The 15,984-nt window shown below is 42.9% G+C and overlaps 1 protein-coding gene across 3 annotated transcripts in view; it reads left to right on the forward strand.

Moving 5' to 3' along the window:
- FBN1 (fibrillin 1) overlaps positions 1–15,984 on the forward strand; it is a 343,784-nt gene that overhangs the window by 142,087 nt on the left and 185,713 nt on the right. For all 3 annotated transcript variants that reach the window (XM_063926051.1, XM_063926050.1, XM_063926049.1), the window contains exon 7: positions 12,095–12,292. In XM_063926051.1, the coding sequence (XP_063782121.1) occupies positions 12,095–12,292 (198 nt within the window). The remainder of the gene's footprint in view (positions 1–12,094; positions 12,293–15,984) is intronic.

Genomic DNA, 15,984 nt, shown 5'->3' on the forward strand with positions numbered 1-15,984 from the left:
ACCCGCGGGGGTCACGCATCGATCGTTGCTTGCGGCATACACACTTGCCGAGAAAATGAACGACGACGCTCATTCTCTTGGCAAGTGTGTATGAACCTTAACCCATGCTGATTGTAATTCTTCCCTTATTCCAGGCTTATCCAAAGTGGCTCTTGTTGTGTTTTAAAACATTAGATATTATTTTACTTGTTATTAAAAAAAATTCTTGATGGCTGTTCTATTCGGAGAAAAATTCTCATGGCCTTGCAAAAGAGGGATAACTGCCCCTGATCTTTGAAGACTTGAATAGTTATATCACACATAGTGCTGTCCCATAGCCAGTGAGGTGATGGTGGAGATGCCTAAACTTAGATGTTTACGAGCATCACCCAGGCAACTGTAGTACCATATTTCCTGACGATTGAAGTCAAAGGGAAAGTACATTAGGGACATGATTAAAGTAATGAAATGAAATAAGGGGAGAAAAAAAAGAAATCATAAGTTCTAAGGAAGAAAGTGAGGACCCAGTAATTGCTTCCTTTTATGCCACATCATGTCACTGTCCCTTACAGCTCTACTATAGCATGTATGTATAAATATACAGAGAAATGTGCGGTCTAACAAAAACCTGATATACGAGCTAATCATACTAATATATCCCATATTTCTCCTCTCAGCCCCTTGATTTTAAACATTACTGTATATTTAGCAGTAGGGTGGGCCTAATGGACACTGTAACTTTTGGTATCAATATATTCTCTGTGTTTGTGGTAGAACATAGTAAGGAACATTGAGTTATGCCAGGATTTAAGACAAAATACAAATCTGATGTGTCTCATGGGTTAGTACACTACAGATCACTAAGTAGTTACTAAGCAAAACAAACAAGAGTAACAACAAAAATACCAAACCCAAGTTATATTACAGTTTATTCTCCCGCATGAATATTATTGCCAATTGCCTTGTAACTTGCAAAATGTAGACTACAAACATGTGTTTGTTTATTGGGAACTGAATCACAAATAATGTAGATGCCCGACTTTTTTTCTCTCTCTTTTGTAGATTTTCTGTATTATAGTTATAGAGATTCCAATATTCACCCAGAATAACCTTTTGGTTAGGTTTCACCATTCATAAGTACCATCTGTGTTTCTGGGAAAGGAGTTCTAAGGTCCAGATGGAATATTAAACTAACATTTAAATACTTCTTCATACCTCGGGTAGGGTGGTCACTTATTTTATTTTTGTGTGTTTATGTTCAATAGCTATAAAGCAGTCATGATCCTTGTGGTAACTGTCCAGAAGTGCCAATTTGCTGATACTAATCAGCCTTATGTTGGAAATACATAGTGTTAGAATGACCACTACAGTATATACTATTGAGTATGCTTTAGGCAAAGGTAAATGGCAGATCCTTATGTTTTAGGTGATAATCTTTTAATGGACTGATTTGTTCAGATTTTCAGAGTTAAACTGTATTACTCTTATTAGCAAAACAAAACAAATAGAAAATCTCCTACAAGTTTGACATGCGGAACCAGTTAGTAGCTTTTCAGTTTGAGCTGAAAATCGTAGTTGTGCTCAGTGAACATGATAAGGAAGTCAAAGTAGAAAAGTACAAATGGCTTCAACATGGCTTGAACCATTATGGATTAGATATTTTATCATATAATAATTGGCCTCACTTTGTTAGTAAAGAATAAAGGGCCTGATTCAGATTAGTACATAAACCCAATGGTTTACAAACTTATCCGAATAGGGGGCGATCTGCGCATGCCTAGGACCTGTACTCAAGTCCTGCGCAGCACCTGACAGCTGCAGCCATTTGGGGTCAGGGATCTGTGGTACTCGTGAGCGTTCCTGAAAACAGGGTAGTGTCACCCTGGTTTTCTGGGAGTGCTGAGGCCAGGGTCTGCGTCTGCCAATGTCGATTTTCTGGCTTCATTTACGGAGCTGCGGCGGCCAGTCTTCGTAGCATGAAGGTTACTTAGCTGGCCCATAGACTCGCAGAATGATCCGATGCTGTGTCCTCAGACGCAGCACTGGATCATACATGCATACAGGAGGGGTCTGTTTACACAAGACGCCTCCTGCTGCATTAGCATATGTTATCACCGCTGCTGCGTGCAAGGATGCAGCAGCGCTGTAAACAGCGGCCACATAGGAATCAGGTCCAAAGTGGTAATTTAATACACTGGTTGGGCTGTAAATTAGCGGCCAGATGCACAGTTTGAAGTATACTGGTCAAACATTGTTCAAGAGTGCACTGAAAAACATCACCCATAGGCTATGTGGTGCAGAGATTTGTGCAGTGTGGCGGGAAGGGATGGGGCCGCGATGACACGGTTCACCACAACTTGCTAGGGATCTTGTAGGCTGGGCTACTTTATTGAAGTTCACGAGTCTACCAGACATTCCAGGAGAGTAGAAAAGTATGAGCAAAGCTGGATGTGAAACCATACTTGTTGGCATAAACCATTGCGTTTGCTAACTGCCAAACATTGCATTTGTTTGAGTTTTCAGCCTCCAACCTGCCGAACTGTAAATCCTGTGGTTTGGATCTGAAAATCAAATCTTATATGTGGTGGTTAGCAGACCCCATACAAAACCACCCTTTAGTAAATCTTCCCCCTAGTGTTTCATATTTTCACAAGCTTAACTATAAATGATAAAAAAACAACCCAGCTCAGCTGTCTGATTAGGTCCAGCACTCAGGGCTATAAGAAATCATGTTTCCTCACCCTTTTCCATTTCCATCCATGTTGAGTTCATTTTAAAGAAGGTTTAAAACCTATAACATTTTATTGCAATTTCTATGTAGCGTTTTTATAGTTTAATATTTTATCTTTTTATGAGCCAATAGTTGTTGAACTACAGTTCCCAGCATGCTCTGCCAGGTGCTGGCAGATTTAATGTCTATCCACTGGCAGAAAGTGCATGCTTGGAGAATTAGTTTATTGTTGCAGATTGAAAGCACATGCTAGTACTCCTGTCCAAAATGTGTCAACTGTTGTTGCAGATCTTTACCACTGCTTATGGCAACAAATAGCAATTGCTCTTTTCTGTCAGTAACTACCTACCTATTGCATCACTACAATAGCAAACCAACCTTTGATCCACTTTCTAAATAGAAAGCGTCCCCTTTGCCCATGACCACCCCCCACCCCAAACACACAGCTCCCACCCGAGCTCTTGTCAGATATGTTGACTAGTGAGGACTACTTGAGAAACATGTTTTTGCCTATAGTTGTCTGATCCTCACTTTTATGTAAGTGAGCCCTCCAGGGGAATACAGTGGTAGGGGTCCACACTTAAGAGGTTTTGCCAGAGGGTGGGGGCAACCACCACAGATGCTTGGCTAATCATTAGAGAGTGCATGGTCTGGGCTACTTTCTAAATTTGTATGATAAATACTGATAGTGCATGCCTGATATTGTACCAGAGTGATAACAGCAATGCACTGTAATAAATATCATGAGGATACAATATAATGTAACGTGTGCATAATAATTAAGCACATGGTATATATCTACCATAATGAATTTTACATGCGATAGGAGGCATCAGATACTGAATGGCCAGTGTGTAAAACGCAATGAAACCCTCATTAGGTCAAGTAAAAGCAAAAAAATGAAACTAAGCTCTTAACACTGGGATGATTTCAAGTTAATGAATGAGTGTAGACTTACAATGCCATTTCAGTCACAGGCTGGAATTCTATCATTATGCTAAAGCCCACAGTCAGCAATAAGAGCGGTCAGGAGTATGTCACAACCAGGCCCGGCTTCAGGGGGGCCCCATCACTTGCTTGGTCTGGTTGGTCTTCGCTTTGTTGCCTTCATTATGCTTGCGGCATGCCTCTCTGCCGCCCCGTCCCTGTCTGACGATCTGCTGCCGCTGCCGCTGAAGAGCCGGGCAGCAGAGCAGCAAACACAGGCTACACTGACTGTGTGAGTCAGGGCTCCTTATAGCAGCTGCCCGCAGCACTACCTCTGTCCAACCCTGCTCTCTACGTGCCTGGATGGCACCCTCACAGCCTGTCATACTGTATACTATGTCAAGGTACTGCCATATTATTCTATATAAATGTGTGTATATGCAAAAAAATGTCCCTGGCACTCCGGACTTCCGTTCACCTTGCTCCGGTGCCCTCCCCTCAGATCTGCATCTGTGTATATGGTCCTTGTATGCCACCCATACAAGGACCATACATATATATATATATATATATATATGTGTGTGTGTATATATGTGTGTATATATATATATGTACAAATTATAATATATACTGTATATTTTATATATATATATATATATATATATATATATACATATACAGTATGTGTGTGTGTGTGTGTGTGTGTGTGTGTGTGTATATATATATATATATACACAGATGCAAGGATAGGCACTCCACAATGCTCAAATATAGAAGTGCTGGTGCCTCCGTGAATATAACATACACAGGACCAAAGACGTGGCACTCACAGCATAGTTACAACAGATCAAAAGGACATCAGTCGCTGTTTTGGCAAAACAGCGACTGATGTCCTTTTGATCTGTTGTAACTATGCTGTGAGTGCCACGTCTTTGGTCCTGTATATATATATATACATATAGCAGTCAGCGGCACTCACGGCTCCCAGGTAGGGAAAAGAAGACACTCAGTCGTTGTGCAGTCAACATTTCAATGTTATTAACATTAACATTTTCATCCTGATGAAAATGTTAATGTTAATAACATTGAAACGTTGACCGCACAACGACTGAGTGTCTTCTTTTCCCTACCTGGGAGCCGTGAGTGCCGCTGACTGCTATATGTATCTATGGACACCTCATTTGGGGTAGTCACTTGGAGGGCACCGGCTTACTGAATTTATTACATTTCTGGATGGAGTGCTGCTGATCTCAATGCATATATATATATATATATATATATATAATTTTTTTACAGCGACTTTGTGCTTTATAAGGGGGGGGGGAGTCAAGGCAGGGTGGGGGGCCCCGGAGAAATTGGTGTACCGGGCCCCAAGATTTCTCTTGCCGGCCCTGGTCACGACTGCTTATTTTGATTGGCAGGAGGACACATCTTGGTATAGTTTGTATAGAAGTGAACTAAGCACCTATGTTCAGTCATGTTCCTGATCTATCAGGTACTCGACCCTCTTACATAGTAACAAAGTAGCATTTGAGTGCACAGTCTGGAACCTGACCCATAGAGTTGACTGGGGGGAGCTCACTGGGGATTTCCCCTGTGCCCTAGTGGGCCAGTCCATCTCTGTATGAATGTATTACTGGGCACATACAGTATCCAGCTTTGATTTGCTCAGATTTTATTGTGGTTTGGTGATCATTTTGTGCTGCCTGCACCTGACCTTGGACTAGTATTCTCATTCAGGGCCCGATTCAGACCTGATCGATGTTGTGCGAATTTGCTAAGCAGCCGATTATCGAATGACTGCGCATGCGTATGCACTGCAATGCGCAGGCATGTCGCCAATCGCAAGGTGGTCGCAAGGTGATTGACACGAAGAGGACGTTTGTGGGTGGTAACTGGCCGTTTTCAGGAAGTGTCAGGAAAAACGCAGGCATTCCCAAGCATTTTCAGGGCGGGTGTGTGACGTCAGCTCCGGCCCCGAATAGCCTGTTTGTATCGCACTGTAGGAGTAAAGGTGGGTACACACTGACAGATATATCTGCCGATCAATTGATCGGCAGATATATCTATGGACGGATCGGGCAGTGTGTTGAGCATACACACTGCCCGATCCGTCGGGAAATGACGTCATGAACTGGGCGGGCGTGTACACACGCCCGCCCAGTTCAGCTGTCAAACACCGCCGGCTGCCGCAGCATGTGTACGGGCGGTCGGCCAACCACCCGTACACACACGCGACGCGCCAATGTGTCGGTAGATATATTGGCCGCCGGCTGTACAGCGGTACCGATGCGATATGTCTGTGAACGACGGAGTTCACAGACATATCAGCCATACACACTGGCCGACGGACCCATGCTATATCAGCCATTCAAGAGAACGACCAATATATCGGCCAGTGTGTACCCACCTTAAGTCTTGGGCTATGCACAGACTGCACAGACTGGAAAAATCATTAGATGGTGAGTGATTTGCAAACGGATTTGCATCTGACCACTGTCTGGCGGAATTTTCGCACGGTGTACACATGCATTTGCACACTTGCACGGGACGGGTTTTCACTTGTCCTGGGCGGTGACTATCTGATTATAGACCTCTGCAAATTTGCAGCACAGCAATCAGGTGTTAATTAGGCCCTTAGTACCTAAATGAAAGCAATGGCATTGGCCTGTATTTAGCAATTCCCCTGCCTCTAAGTGGCTATTCAGTAAGACTTGGCTTTAGACCAAGACCCTTTTATTTGATGCCTTGTGGGGTTCCCATGTGAGAACTTGGGTTCCTAATTAACTCCTCGTCCCTGATTGCCTAGTGCCAATCACTACAGTTCAGTATGTCATGGTGGGCACACATCTGGAATCACATGTATTGATATTTGTGGAGTTTTTTATATTAAATATTAAATAGAATGTTGCTTTAACTTTTTTACACAAAACTGTGGCAAGGTTTAATCTCATGCTACATGGATATGAACATGGCAACCCAGTGAAAGTAGTGAGTAGCACTATTACACAGCTAGGGTGCGTTTTTTTGCAGCCCTGCGATCAGATAGTCGCCGCCTACAGGGGGAGAGGTAAAATACTGTGCAGGGGTGCGATCGCTTTTGTAGCAGAGCTGCACAAACATCAGTTTGTGCAGTCTCTGCTCAGCCCAAGACTTACTCAGCCGCTGCGATTGCTGCTGATGGGGACCGGAGCTGACGTCAGACACCCTCCCTGAAAACGCCTGGTCCCTCCATGCGTTTTTCCGGACACTCCTATAAAACAGGGAGTTGCCACGCACAAATGATCACTTCCTGTCAATCGCCTTGTGATCGCCCATGCGAACAGTTTTTTTACACCATCCCGTTGCTAGGCACCGTTGCCCGGTGCTGTTGTGCAATTCGCCGACGCATTGCCGTGCATACACATGCACAGTTCAGATCTGATCTCCCTCTGTGCCAAAACGCACAGCAGTGGTCAGGTCTGAATTACCCCCTAAGTTCAGTGTTATACAACCACGACAAAACGGAGTTGGTTTGGCCTATAAAATGGTTTTGTACTCAGCGTAGGCGTTGGGAGAGGTTACCTCAAATAATTCCTATAACATACTTCTACATGTATACTGTATGCTTCAGGAGTCTCAAGTGTTTCCCTTTCTTATCATGTTTGTGTTTGCCCTTTATTACCTTTGTTCATTTTCCGGTAGCTGCACCCACCCAATTATCTCTAGAATGAATGTTACAAATAATAACGTTATCGTGTGAGAGTAGTGATAATTCACAGTCCTGGACACATAAAAAGCATGTAGCAATTTGCTGTTATTTCCACATTTCCCTTTTACTGTATTCTTTCATTTTTATTGTGTATAATTGAATAGACATTGCAACTAGGTAGTTAATAATAGTTCACTTAAAGATGCAGGCAGTATACCTAAAAATGGTAAAACCTGAGTAAATGAGAGCTCATGTGTTCAGCATGGTCAGGGTCATGTAAAAATGGGAGGTAATCATGAGACCGCCTGTTGGGATCCTGGCGGTCACAATGCCGATGCGAGAATCCAAGCAGGTGGTGAAATGCTGCTGCCGGAATATGTGTGCCACAGGCTTTTCTCCCTCTGTGGGTGTCCACGACACCCATAGAGGGAGAATATAAGGTGTTGCGAGCGCAGCGAGCCACTGTGCTTTCTAGCGCTCGCCCCGCTGCCGGCATACTGATGGCCGGGATCCCGCTGTTGGGATCATGACAGCTGGGATCCCGGCCGAGGGTAAAAAGTATGTATTCTGTAAAAATGCTAGACTGCCTTGATAAATACACTATGATAAGCATGGGTTCAAGAAGAAGCTTTAGTGACTTTGAAAGCGAGTTGATTGTTGGGGTGTGTTTAGAAGGAAGGAACATCATTGATTAAGGCAGCTCAATTTGCTGTCTAAAGTGATGTTGGCATGGAAAACCAGCAGAGAATAACAGTGGGTAGTTACATGCATTAATCCATACTGCTTGGCAAGGCAGTGAGCAACTGAAGATCAATTGACTGCAAATTTCAACCTGTATTATGAGCAGGAGAACTGCAGATCAGCATGTCTCAGGGGCTAATTCAGAAACGCACAGCAGCGATCAGGCCTGAACTGCGCATGCACTGGCACCGCAGTGCGCCGGCGCATGCCAGACAGCCGACGGCTGTCTTTAGCTAGCGATCGCCTCTACCTGATTGACAGGCAGAGGCGGGAGGGGGCGGGACGGCGGCACCAAGCCGCCGTTTAAGGGGCGCCGCCCGGCCAAAGCAGACGTGGCCGGGCCGTGGCAGCTGCGTGACGTCACACGCAGCCGCTGCGATCCGGGCAGCGACGAGTAGCTCCCAGGCCAGCGCACAGGAGCTGCGCTGGCCGGGAGCTACTCCTGAAGTATAAAAGCATCGCCACTGTGCAATACTTTTGTACTTCTGCGACGGGGCAGGGACTGACATGTGGGGCAGACTAGCCCTGTGCCTGATCGTAGCTGTGCTAAATTTAGCACAGCTATGATCAACTCTGAATCACCCCCTTAGTTGGGGTATAGCACATAAGCCAATCTTCTTACCTGGTAATAAAGACCAGGTGAGAAGACAATAAAGACAATAGCTGACTGAGCAGTGGAGGGAGGTGCTGTTGTCATATCACTCGTCCTGCAGCATGTTCTATACAAACAGATGAGAGCATTTGCATTGCCAGCCTAAACATTTCTACAGCTCTGAGTGCTTATTTCGAGTAGTGAAGAGTAGTGAAGATTTCTTGTGGTTCTGTAATGCTGGAGGGAACATTTTCAAGCATGGTTTAGTTACAATCAGTCTCTTAGAAGGCAAGGTCAATGTCAACCACCACTGAATGGTGGTGGTGGTAGATTTACTCCATGGTGCAGTTTTTTCTTACTGGTGTTAGGGAGGACTTCCAGAATGACAATGCCACATTGACATAGCACATGTCATCAGTTGAGGATTTGATAAGCATTACATGTTATCCAGAGGTCATGATCTTATCAGTCAAAGCAACTAAAACCAATCGAAACAGGGGAGAAATTATCTCCTTTGTGTCAGTGTTGCAGTCCCACTTTAGTACTGACATAGAGGAATAGCCAACATCTGCCAGCTGTTTGAGAGACATTATGGTTCTCATTCTGAGCCTGATTGACATTGCGTAGTCTTATATAAATATGAATATCCGCCTACATTCAGAGTTATGGGCCCTATACACTTATAGATTTCACTAAACGATATGAACGTTCTCGTTCATTAATGAACGAGAACTCGTTCATATCGTTAAGTGTGTAGGCACCATCGATGAACGATGCGCGGCCCCGGGCTCATTCATCGTTGGTGCCGGGTCGCTTGTGCATGCAGGCCAATATGGACAATCTCGTCCATATTAGCATGCACTGCTATGGAGCCGGGTGACGGGGGAGTGAAGAAACTTCACTGCCCCTATCACCTCCCCCATGCCGCCAGGTCGCCCGTTGGCCGTATCCGTCGTTGGGTAGCTCGGCGGCGGGTCGGGTAATGTGTAGGGCCCATTAGCTGCCTCTATGTTATTTATGTGATTGCACCACCCATCTCTGTGCTTTTGAAAGCAGCCATCATCATTATCAGTGCAGAATTACGCCACCCGTACCTTGATGAAATCAGACTGATCTCTACATGCACACAGCTCACAACAGCTGACAATTCCACCAACACTCCCGCAACATAACCAATGGAATATTTACCCTACATGTGAATGGCCAGTTGCTGCCCATTTACACAAACCACAAGCAGATTTGCAGCCCAGATGCATACAGCTCTGAATTGCCTGTAGTTGCTCCAGCACGTGCAGTTACTGTGCTACAAATTGCGAGAACCTTCTGCAAAGCGGATTTGCGTGAAACTCTAAATCAGACCATCTGTTTTTTAGGCACCCCCTAATCATGAAGGCCCTAGACAAATGCCTAGCTTTCATAATGGTGACTTTATATTGGTGTTTCCACTTTTTTGATGCATGTGCAAGGTTTCTACATACATTGAGAATGTTCTCTTGATTACATGCTGAATTGGGCAATATGGTGAATACAAGACAAGTTATACAAGTGAAGATACAGTGAGCAAAACAAATATGATGTATGAATTACAGTTTATTTTTTTGCCACTCGTTGCTTTTGGCTTTGTGAACTTCTGTTAGAATTTAATGCTTTAAATGGTTTCTTTACAGCTTATGGACTTATGGATATCATAGAGACAAAAAATGTATACAATAAGTACTCACACACGCCAGCAAATCAAGCCCATTGTGTATAAAGCATACGTATATATATTTCTTAAAATTCATTTATTCAGCATAAGCATATTCTCTTGCGCTTTACATCAGACCCACCCTGATTATAACTTCCTGGATCTTAAAAGCCATCTCTGGAATTGCAGTCAAACTGGTACGATGCTTACCTAGTGTGCCATTTACAAGGCAGCATTGCAGAGCATAACAGAGCACCACATTCAGGTGCCAAACCCCATTTTCCAATGCCAGCGATTGTTTGCACCCTGCACTGCCAAGATTCCACTATTCACAACTGACATGTGCAATAGCCCAGATGTTGGCAATGTCATGGAAATTGTGTTGCTTTCTCCATTTATAGTATATGTTGTTTGGCAGTATTGTGCTATAGTTGCTTGTTACAGAGGATATCTTATTTAAATGCAGACTATTTATGTTAAGCACATACATTTATCAAAAAATATTTGCGGCAATTTCCCCGATAACCTTTTTCGGGGGTTAGCCACAAAAATTAAGTATTCCTGAATGGTATGTAGGAGGGAACGCAGCAGGCCTCCCTGATACCTGCTGTGATCCATCCATTCCCTCTGGCAGCCACATCCACCATAGACTTCTAAGGGTGAAGCGATGCCAGCAGATTTATCAATACCCGGAATGCGAAGCATACCGGATATTGGCCCTTGCAGCCAACCTATGGGCTACGTGTACCCTGTGGGCCTATGTGTAACGGGATGCGGTCAATTTACCCGTAATCAAAATCCCGATGGTCAAAACACCGACAACCATTGACCGACTGTCACAATCCCAACAAGGTCAAAATCCCGACATGATCAAAATACCGACATTTAAAATACAGACAAGGTCAAAATACCAACATTTAAAATGTGGACAGGTCAAAAAGTCGATACATTTTTCATGATTTTTTCATTGAAACCAACTTCTTCATACTTTACCATCCCAGTGGACCTGAAGGGGGAATATAATAGTGTGCACGAAGCGCTCGTCATGCGAGAGGACACGGTACACTTATACAGTCCATAGACACAAAAAACAATGAAAAACTTATGTTGACTTTTTGACCTGTCGACATTTTAAATGTCGGTATTTTGACCTTGTCTGCATATTAAATGTCGGTATTTTGATCATGTCGGAATTTTGACCTTGTCGGGATTGTGACCGTTGGTCAATTGTTGTCGGCATTCAATGTGCCCCAAAATGTTGAAGTAAACCACCGCTGTTGCACTGCTATTTTAAGACTTCAGAGTGCCGCTTTATTGGAAACTGGTTTATAGATGGGCTGTAGACCCAGGGGAAAGCCACCGGATCAGCTTGAATGCATAGACCTTGTGATGAGTATATATATATTTGTGAATTGGAACTCCCAGGATATCAAACCATCTTTGTTTAGTCAGGTATTCATTTATCACTACACATTGCCATATTTAATGGCGTCTGCTCCATATTGTAAATTACTAGCTTAAATTCAGTACGTTTATCATTAATATCTGCCGTATGATTTGGTACTGTGATCTGCTACCTGACCAAATGTTGTTATATGTTACTGTAAAAGCCATATTAATCAGCTTCTACAGAAATCCAGCTCCAAAATCAGTGTAAACACCGTATGTAGATAAAAGTGTAGTTTCACCGTCACAAAACTAGTATCCAGATCCCATTTCTTATGCACCTGTTTTCTTTTGTTCCAGATTACAGGACAGGACCTTGCTTCGCTGTTGTGAGTAACCAAATGTGCCAAGGACAGCTGAGCGGTATAGTGTGTACAAAGACTCTGTGCTGTGCAACAGTTGGGAGAGCGTGGGGCCACCCTTGTGAGATGTGCCCAGCCCAACCACATCCCTGTCGACGCGGCTTTATTCCAAACATCCGAACAGGAGCGTGTCAAGGTATGCAAAGTACATGGAGTTGCTGAAAAGGCTAATGTCCTAATGTTGATAGAGTTACAGTGCTTTGGACAGCTTGAGCTGTATAATACCCCAGCCTGTGCTCAGAAAATGGAAAATCATTGTCTGATGCATTACTTCATGACTGACTGAGAGCATGATGTAAAAAAGAGGTGGGGGAGGGGGGCATTAGTAACTGAGGTCAGACAGACGAGCCAAAGCATTAATGAATATCTCCTTGCCAAGAACTCCCTTAGTCCATCAGAAAGGAAGATACTTTAACATGACCTCAGATACAGACATTTAATATGTAATAAAACTGGAAAATCATGAAATAAATGCAGAATGACTACTGTCTTTTCATTAGACAGCTGACAGATTGTTTGCTTTGAATTGAAATGACTTGTGAAAAAAATGACTTATCCACCTATGTTTTCCTTTCACATTTTATTCTGCTGGAGTGTGCAGTTCAGATCATTGCGTTTGCCCAGATGTTCATCACTTATTTCTGAGCATGCCTCCTGATAGAGGGCTCTGACACAGTTGTTGGCTTTAAGTCTAATACTTCCAGCTGTATAAATTCTTTTATTGTCTGGATGTCTGGCAGGAAGCAGAAGAAAGTTAACAGAGGCAGCCATATACTAAACTGTTGAGTAATCTAACTTTCCAGCACTGTGGGGGAATTTTGTAAAGTTTTATGCAAGGTTTTTATACTGGGACACATAAAAACCCAGGTTTAGTGTGCATATTAGCAGTGAAGAACAAAAAGTAAAGCGTAGCAGATAGTAGGATGCACTATGGATGGCGGTACAGTTGCAATAGAGGGTTTCAGGATGCTATGTAAGATGCAAAAAAGCCTAAAGGCTTCAACTGTTTCCCTACCTCTGGAATTCTCGCCCTTTTCCTATTAGACTCTCCACCTCTATTTCAAGCGGACTGTCAAGACCCACTACTTTATCAAACCCATCCAGCTCTCATCCTAACCCAGTTTGATTTTTTTGACAGATGCAGTAACAGTCCTTTGGTACTTTTTCTTTAATGTAATGTTGTTATAGAACAGTCCACTCCTGAACTGAATTCTGAATTTGTGTTTCTTATTGTTTCATGAGATTGATGTATGAAGATGTGGATTATTGTTAAATAAGTTCAGGCTTAGAAAACCTACATATGGCCATGTTTAGGCATGTAGAAATTTCCTCCATATCAGTCTTTAAGTAGTAGTGAAACTGAAGTTTGGACTACCAGTATAGTAATGGGCCGGATGTAATGGCTTGCGAGATGGCTGGATCTGCGAGACTCCGTCCGAACTCGTACGTTTTTTTTAAAGCAGCAAACTTTTACAACGCAAAACCAACCAGGTTTTGCCTTGTAAATGCTTGCTGCTTTAAAAAAACGTCAGAGCTCCGGCCATCTCGCAAGTCATTACATCTGACCCATTATGTTAGTTATATTAAGGCAGCATAGATCCATAGTCCCTACATAGTGGCCACAGGCATATGTCTGTCTTTGTTTTTATGAATTTTTTTGTGTGTGCCTAATTCTCCCCTAACCATACTTTATGTTCATGCCAAGATAAAGACAGAAACTAGTTCTTATTGAGTATTTGTATAATATTTGGAATCTCCTAAGAGAAGTACATAGTACTGCTATCAGTTGTTGACTCCCAAAGGCTTCAAAACTCATCCCAAAGACCCATGCAATATACAAATAAACTAAAAGATATCTTTTTAGACTCAAGTTTAATAAAATCCTAGCTGAAGTACCCGGACTTGCCCGGGTTTAAATGTTCCAGTTATTAAGTTATCAATAAGTTGGATGTAACTGTCAACATATTAAAACTAATTAGTAGCTAGTAGTTCTTCCAACACACCCATGAGGTAGTTGTTTTTGGGGTGTCGCCAGTAGCCCTGATCCCCAGCTTTTCTTTCTGTTCAGTTTTCTAATCACTTTTCCATTGCGAGATGGATTTAAAGTTTCCCTTCTGTTATCAATATTGCTATTCCAAGTCTTTTGGGTACACAAATTTTTTTTGTCTTCCCACCTCCATTTCTGTCAGTAATTTTAGTTAATTGTATTATGGTTATTTCTGTCAGTTATATCAGGTCATTGAATTATGGACATTTCTGTCAGTTATTACAGTTCATTAAAGTTTTCCTCAAAATCCACCCAGTGACAGACCCAGTACAGGCTCCCTGGGTCAAAGTTCTGCCCAGCATACACCAACGGGAGGTCCGACCGGGATCCCAACTCCCTAGTGTGTCTTCTGGGATCCAATGTTACCACTCTCTGAAGTTTTCATCCAACACCATCAGGTGGAAAGCTCAGAACAGGCTTCCTGTGTCAAAGTTCTGCCCATTGTACACCAACGGGAGGTCCGACCGGGACCCTAACCCCCTAGTATGTCTTCTGGGATCCTTTGTGAAGTTTTCTTACAAATACATCCAGTGGAAAGCCCAGAACAAGCTCCCTGGGTCACAGTTCTGCCTGGAAAATTCTGCCATGAGGTCCAACTGGGACCCCAACCTCCTAGTATATCTTCTGGGATCCAATATTAACACTCTGCGGTTTTCTTCCAAATCCATTCAGTGGCAGGCCCAGAACAGACTTGGAGTCACTGGGGACAGTTTATTATATAGCTCAGCAAATTCCGGTGCGCTTTATTATATATATATATATATATATTTATTAATCTGAGGGGGCCCCACAGCTATCACTGTATGGGGCCCCAAGATTTCTGTTGCCGGTCCTGATACCAGATGTGATTGAGGAACATAGGACCGATTCTACGATCACTGTGTAGAAGATGAGCAGCACCTTCTGCGGGATATTGAATTTCCTGAGTTGCCTCAGAAACAACAATTTCCCTCACTGAGGATACATCTGGTATATTGACATTCAGTATTGCCCAACTTTTGGGATATATTGGAAATTAATAACATAAAATTATTTGAATTTGTTTCATATAATAAATTATGATAGACTTAAATGTCAATTAAAATTATACAATTTGAACTTAAATGTAAGTTAAAATGATTCTAAAATAATTTCCTTGCAACACATAAAAAGTACAAATACCAAAAATATAAAGAAAAAACATAAAAACAATAATAACATAAGTAAATACCTGACTTCTGAAAAGAGCTTATGTGTTTTGTAGATCTCATCTGAGGGGTCACTGCCATGTGTTTGCTAGGAAAATCAATGCACTGGTGAACAGCAAATGAGCCACACTCTTCATTGTAACTCATATATAAAAAGCCCTTGTGTATGGTTCACAGTTGATTGTATTGTCCAGATCTTTTATAGCCTCCTAATATCAGTAGTAAGTCATTCACTAACTCACAAATATTGCATCTTAAAGTATTTGTGTGTTCCTCTATCAGGCTAGGTGTATCATAACAATTTAAAGTTGCCTTATAATATTTAGTTATTATATAAGTTGAATGGGATACATACAAAATGCTGGCGGTCGGGATGCCATTGGTCACATGTCCGATTGCGGTATGCTGACACTGAAGATGCTTACATCCCTAAGCCTTGGGGGATGGCAGCTAGGGATAACCCTCCGGGGGTGTCGGCTATGGCTAACCCTTAGGGGGTGATGCCTAGGGCTAACCCCCCCCAGTGGCTAACTCTGATCATCCCCCCGCAGTGCCTAACCCTCCACTCCCCCCAGGCCCTAAATATAAGCCTGA

The sequence above is a fragment of the Pseudophryne corroboree genome, chromosome 6 (assembly GCF_028390025.1).
Source record: "Pseudophryne corroboree isolate aPseCor3 chromosome 6, aPseCor3.hap2, whole genome shotgun sequence".
Classification (NCBI taxonomy): domain Eukaryota; kingdom Metazoa; phylum Chordata; class Amphibia; order Anura; family Myobatrachidae; genus Pseudophryne; species Pseudophryne corroboree.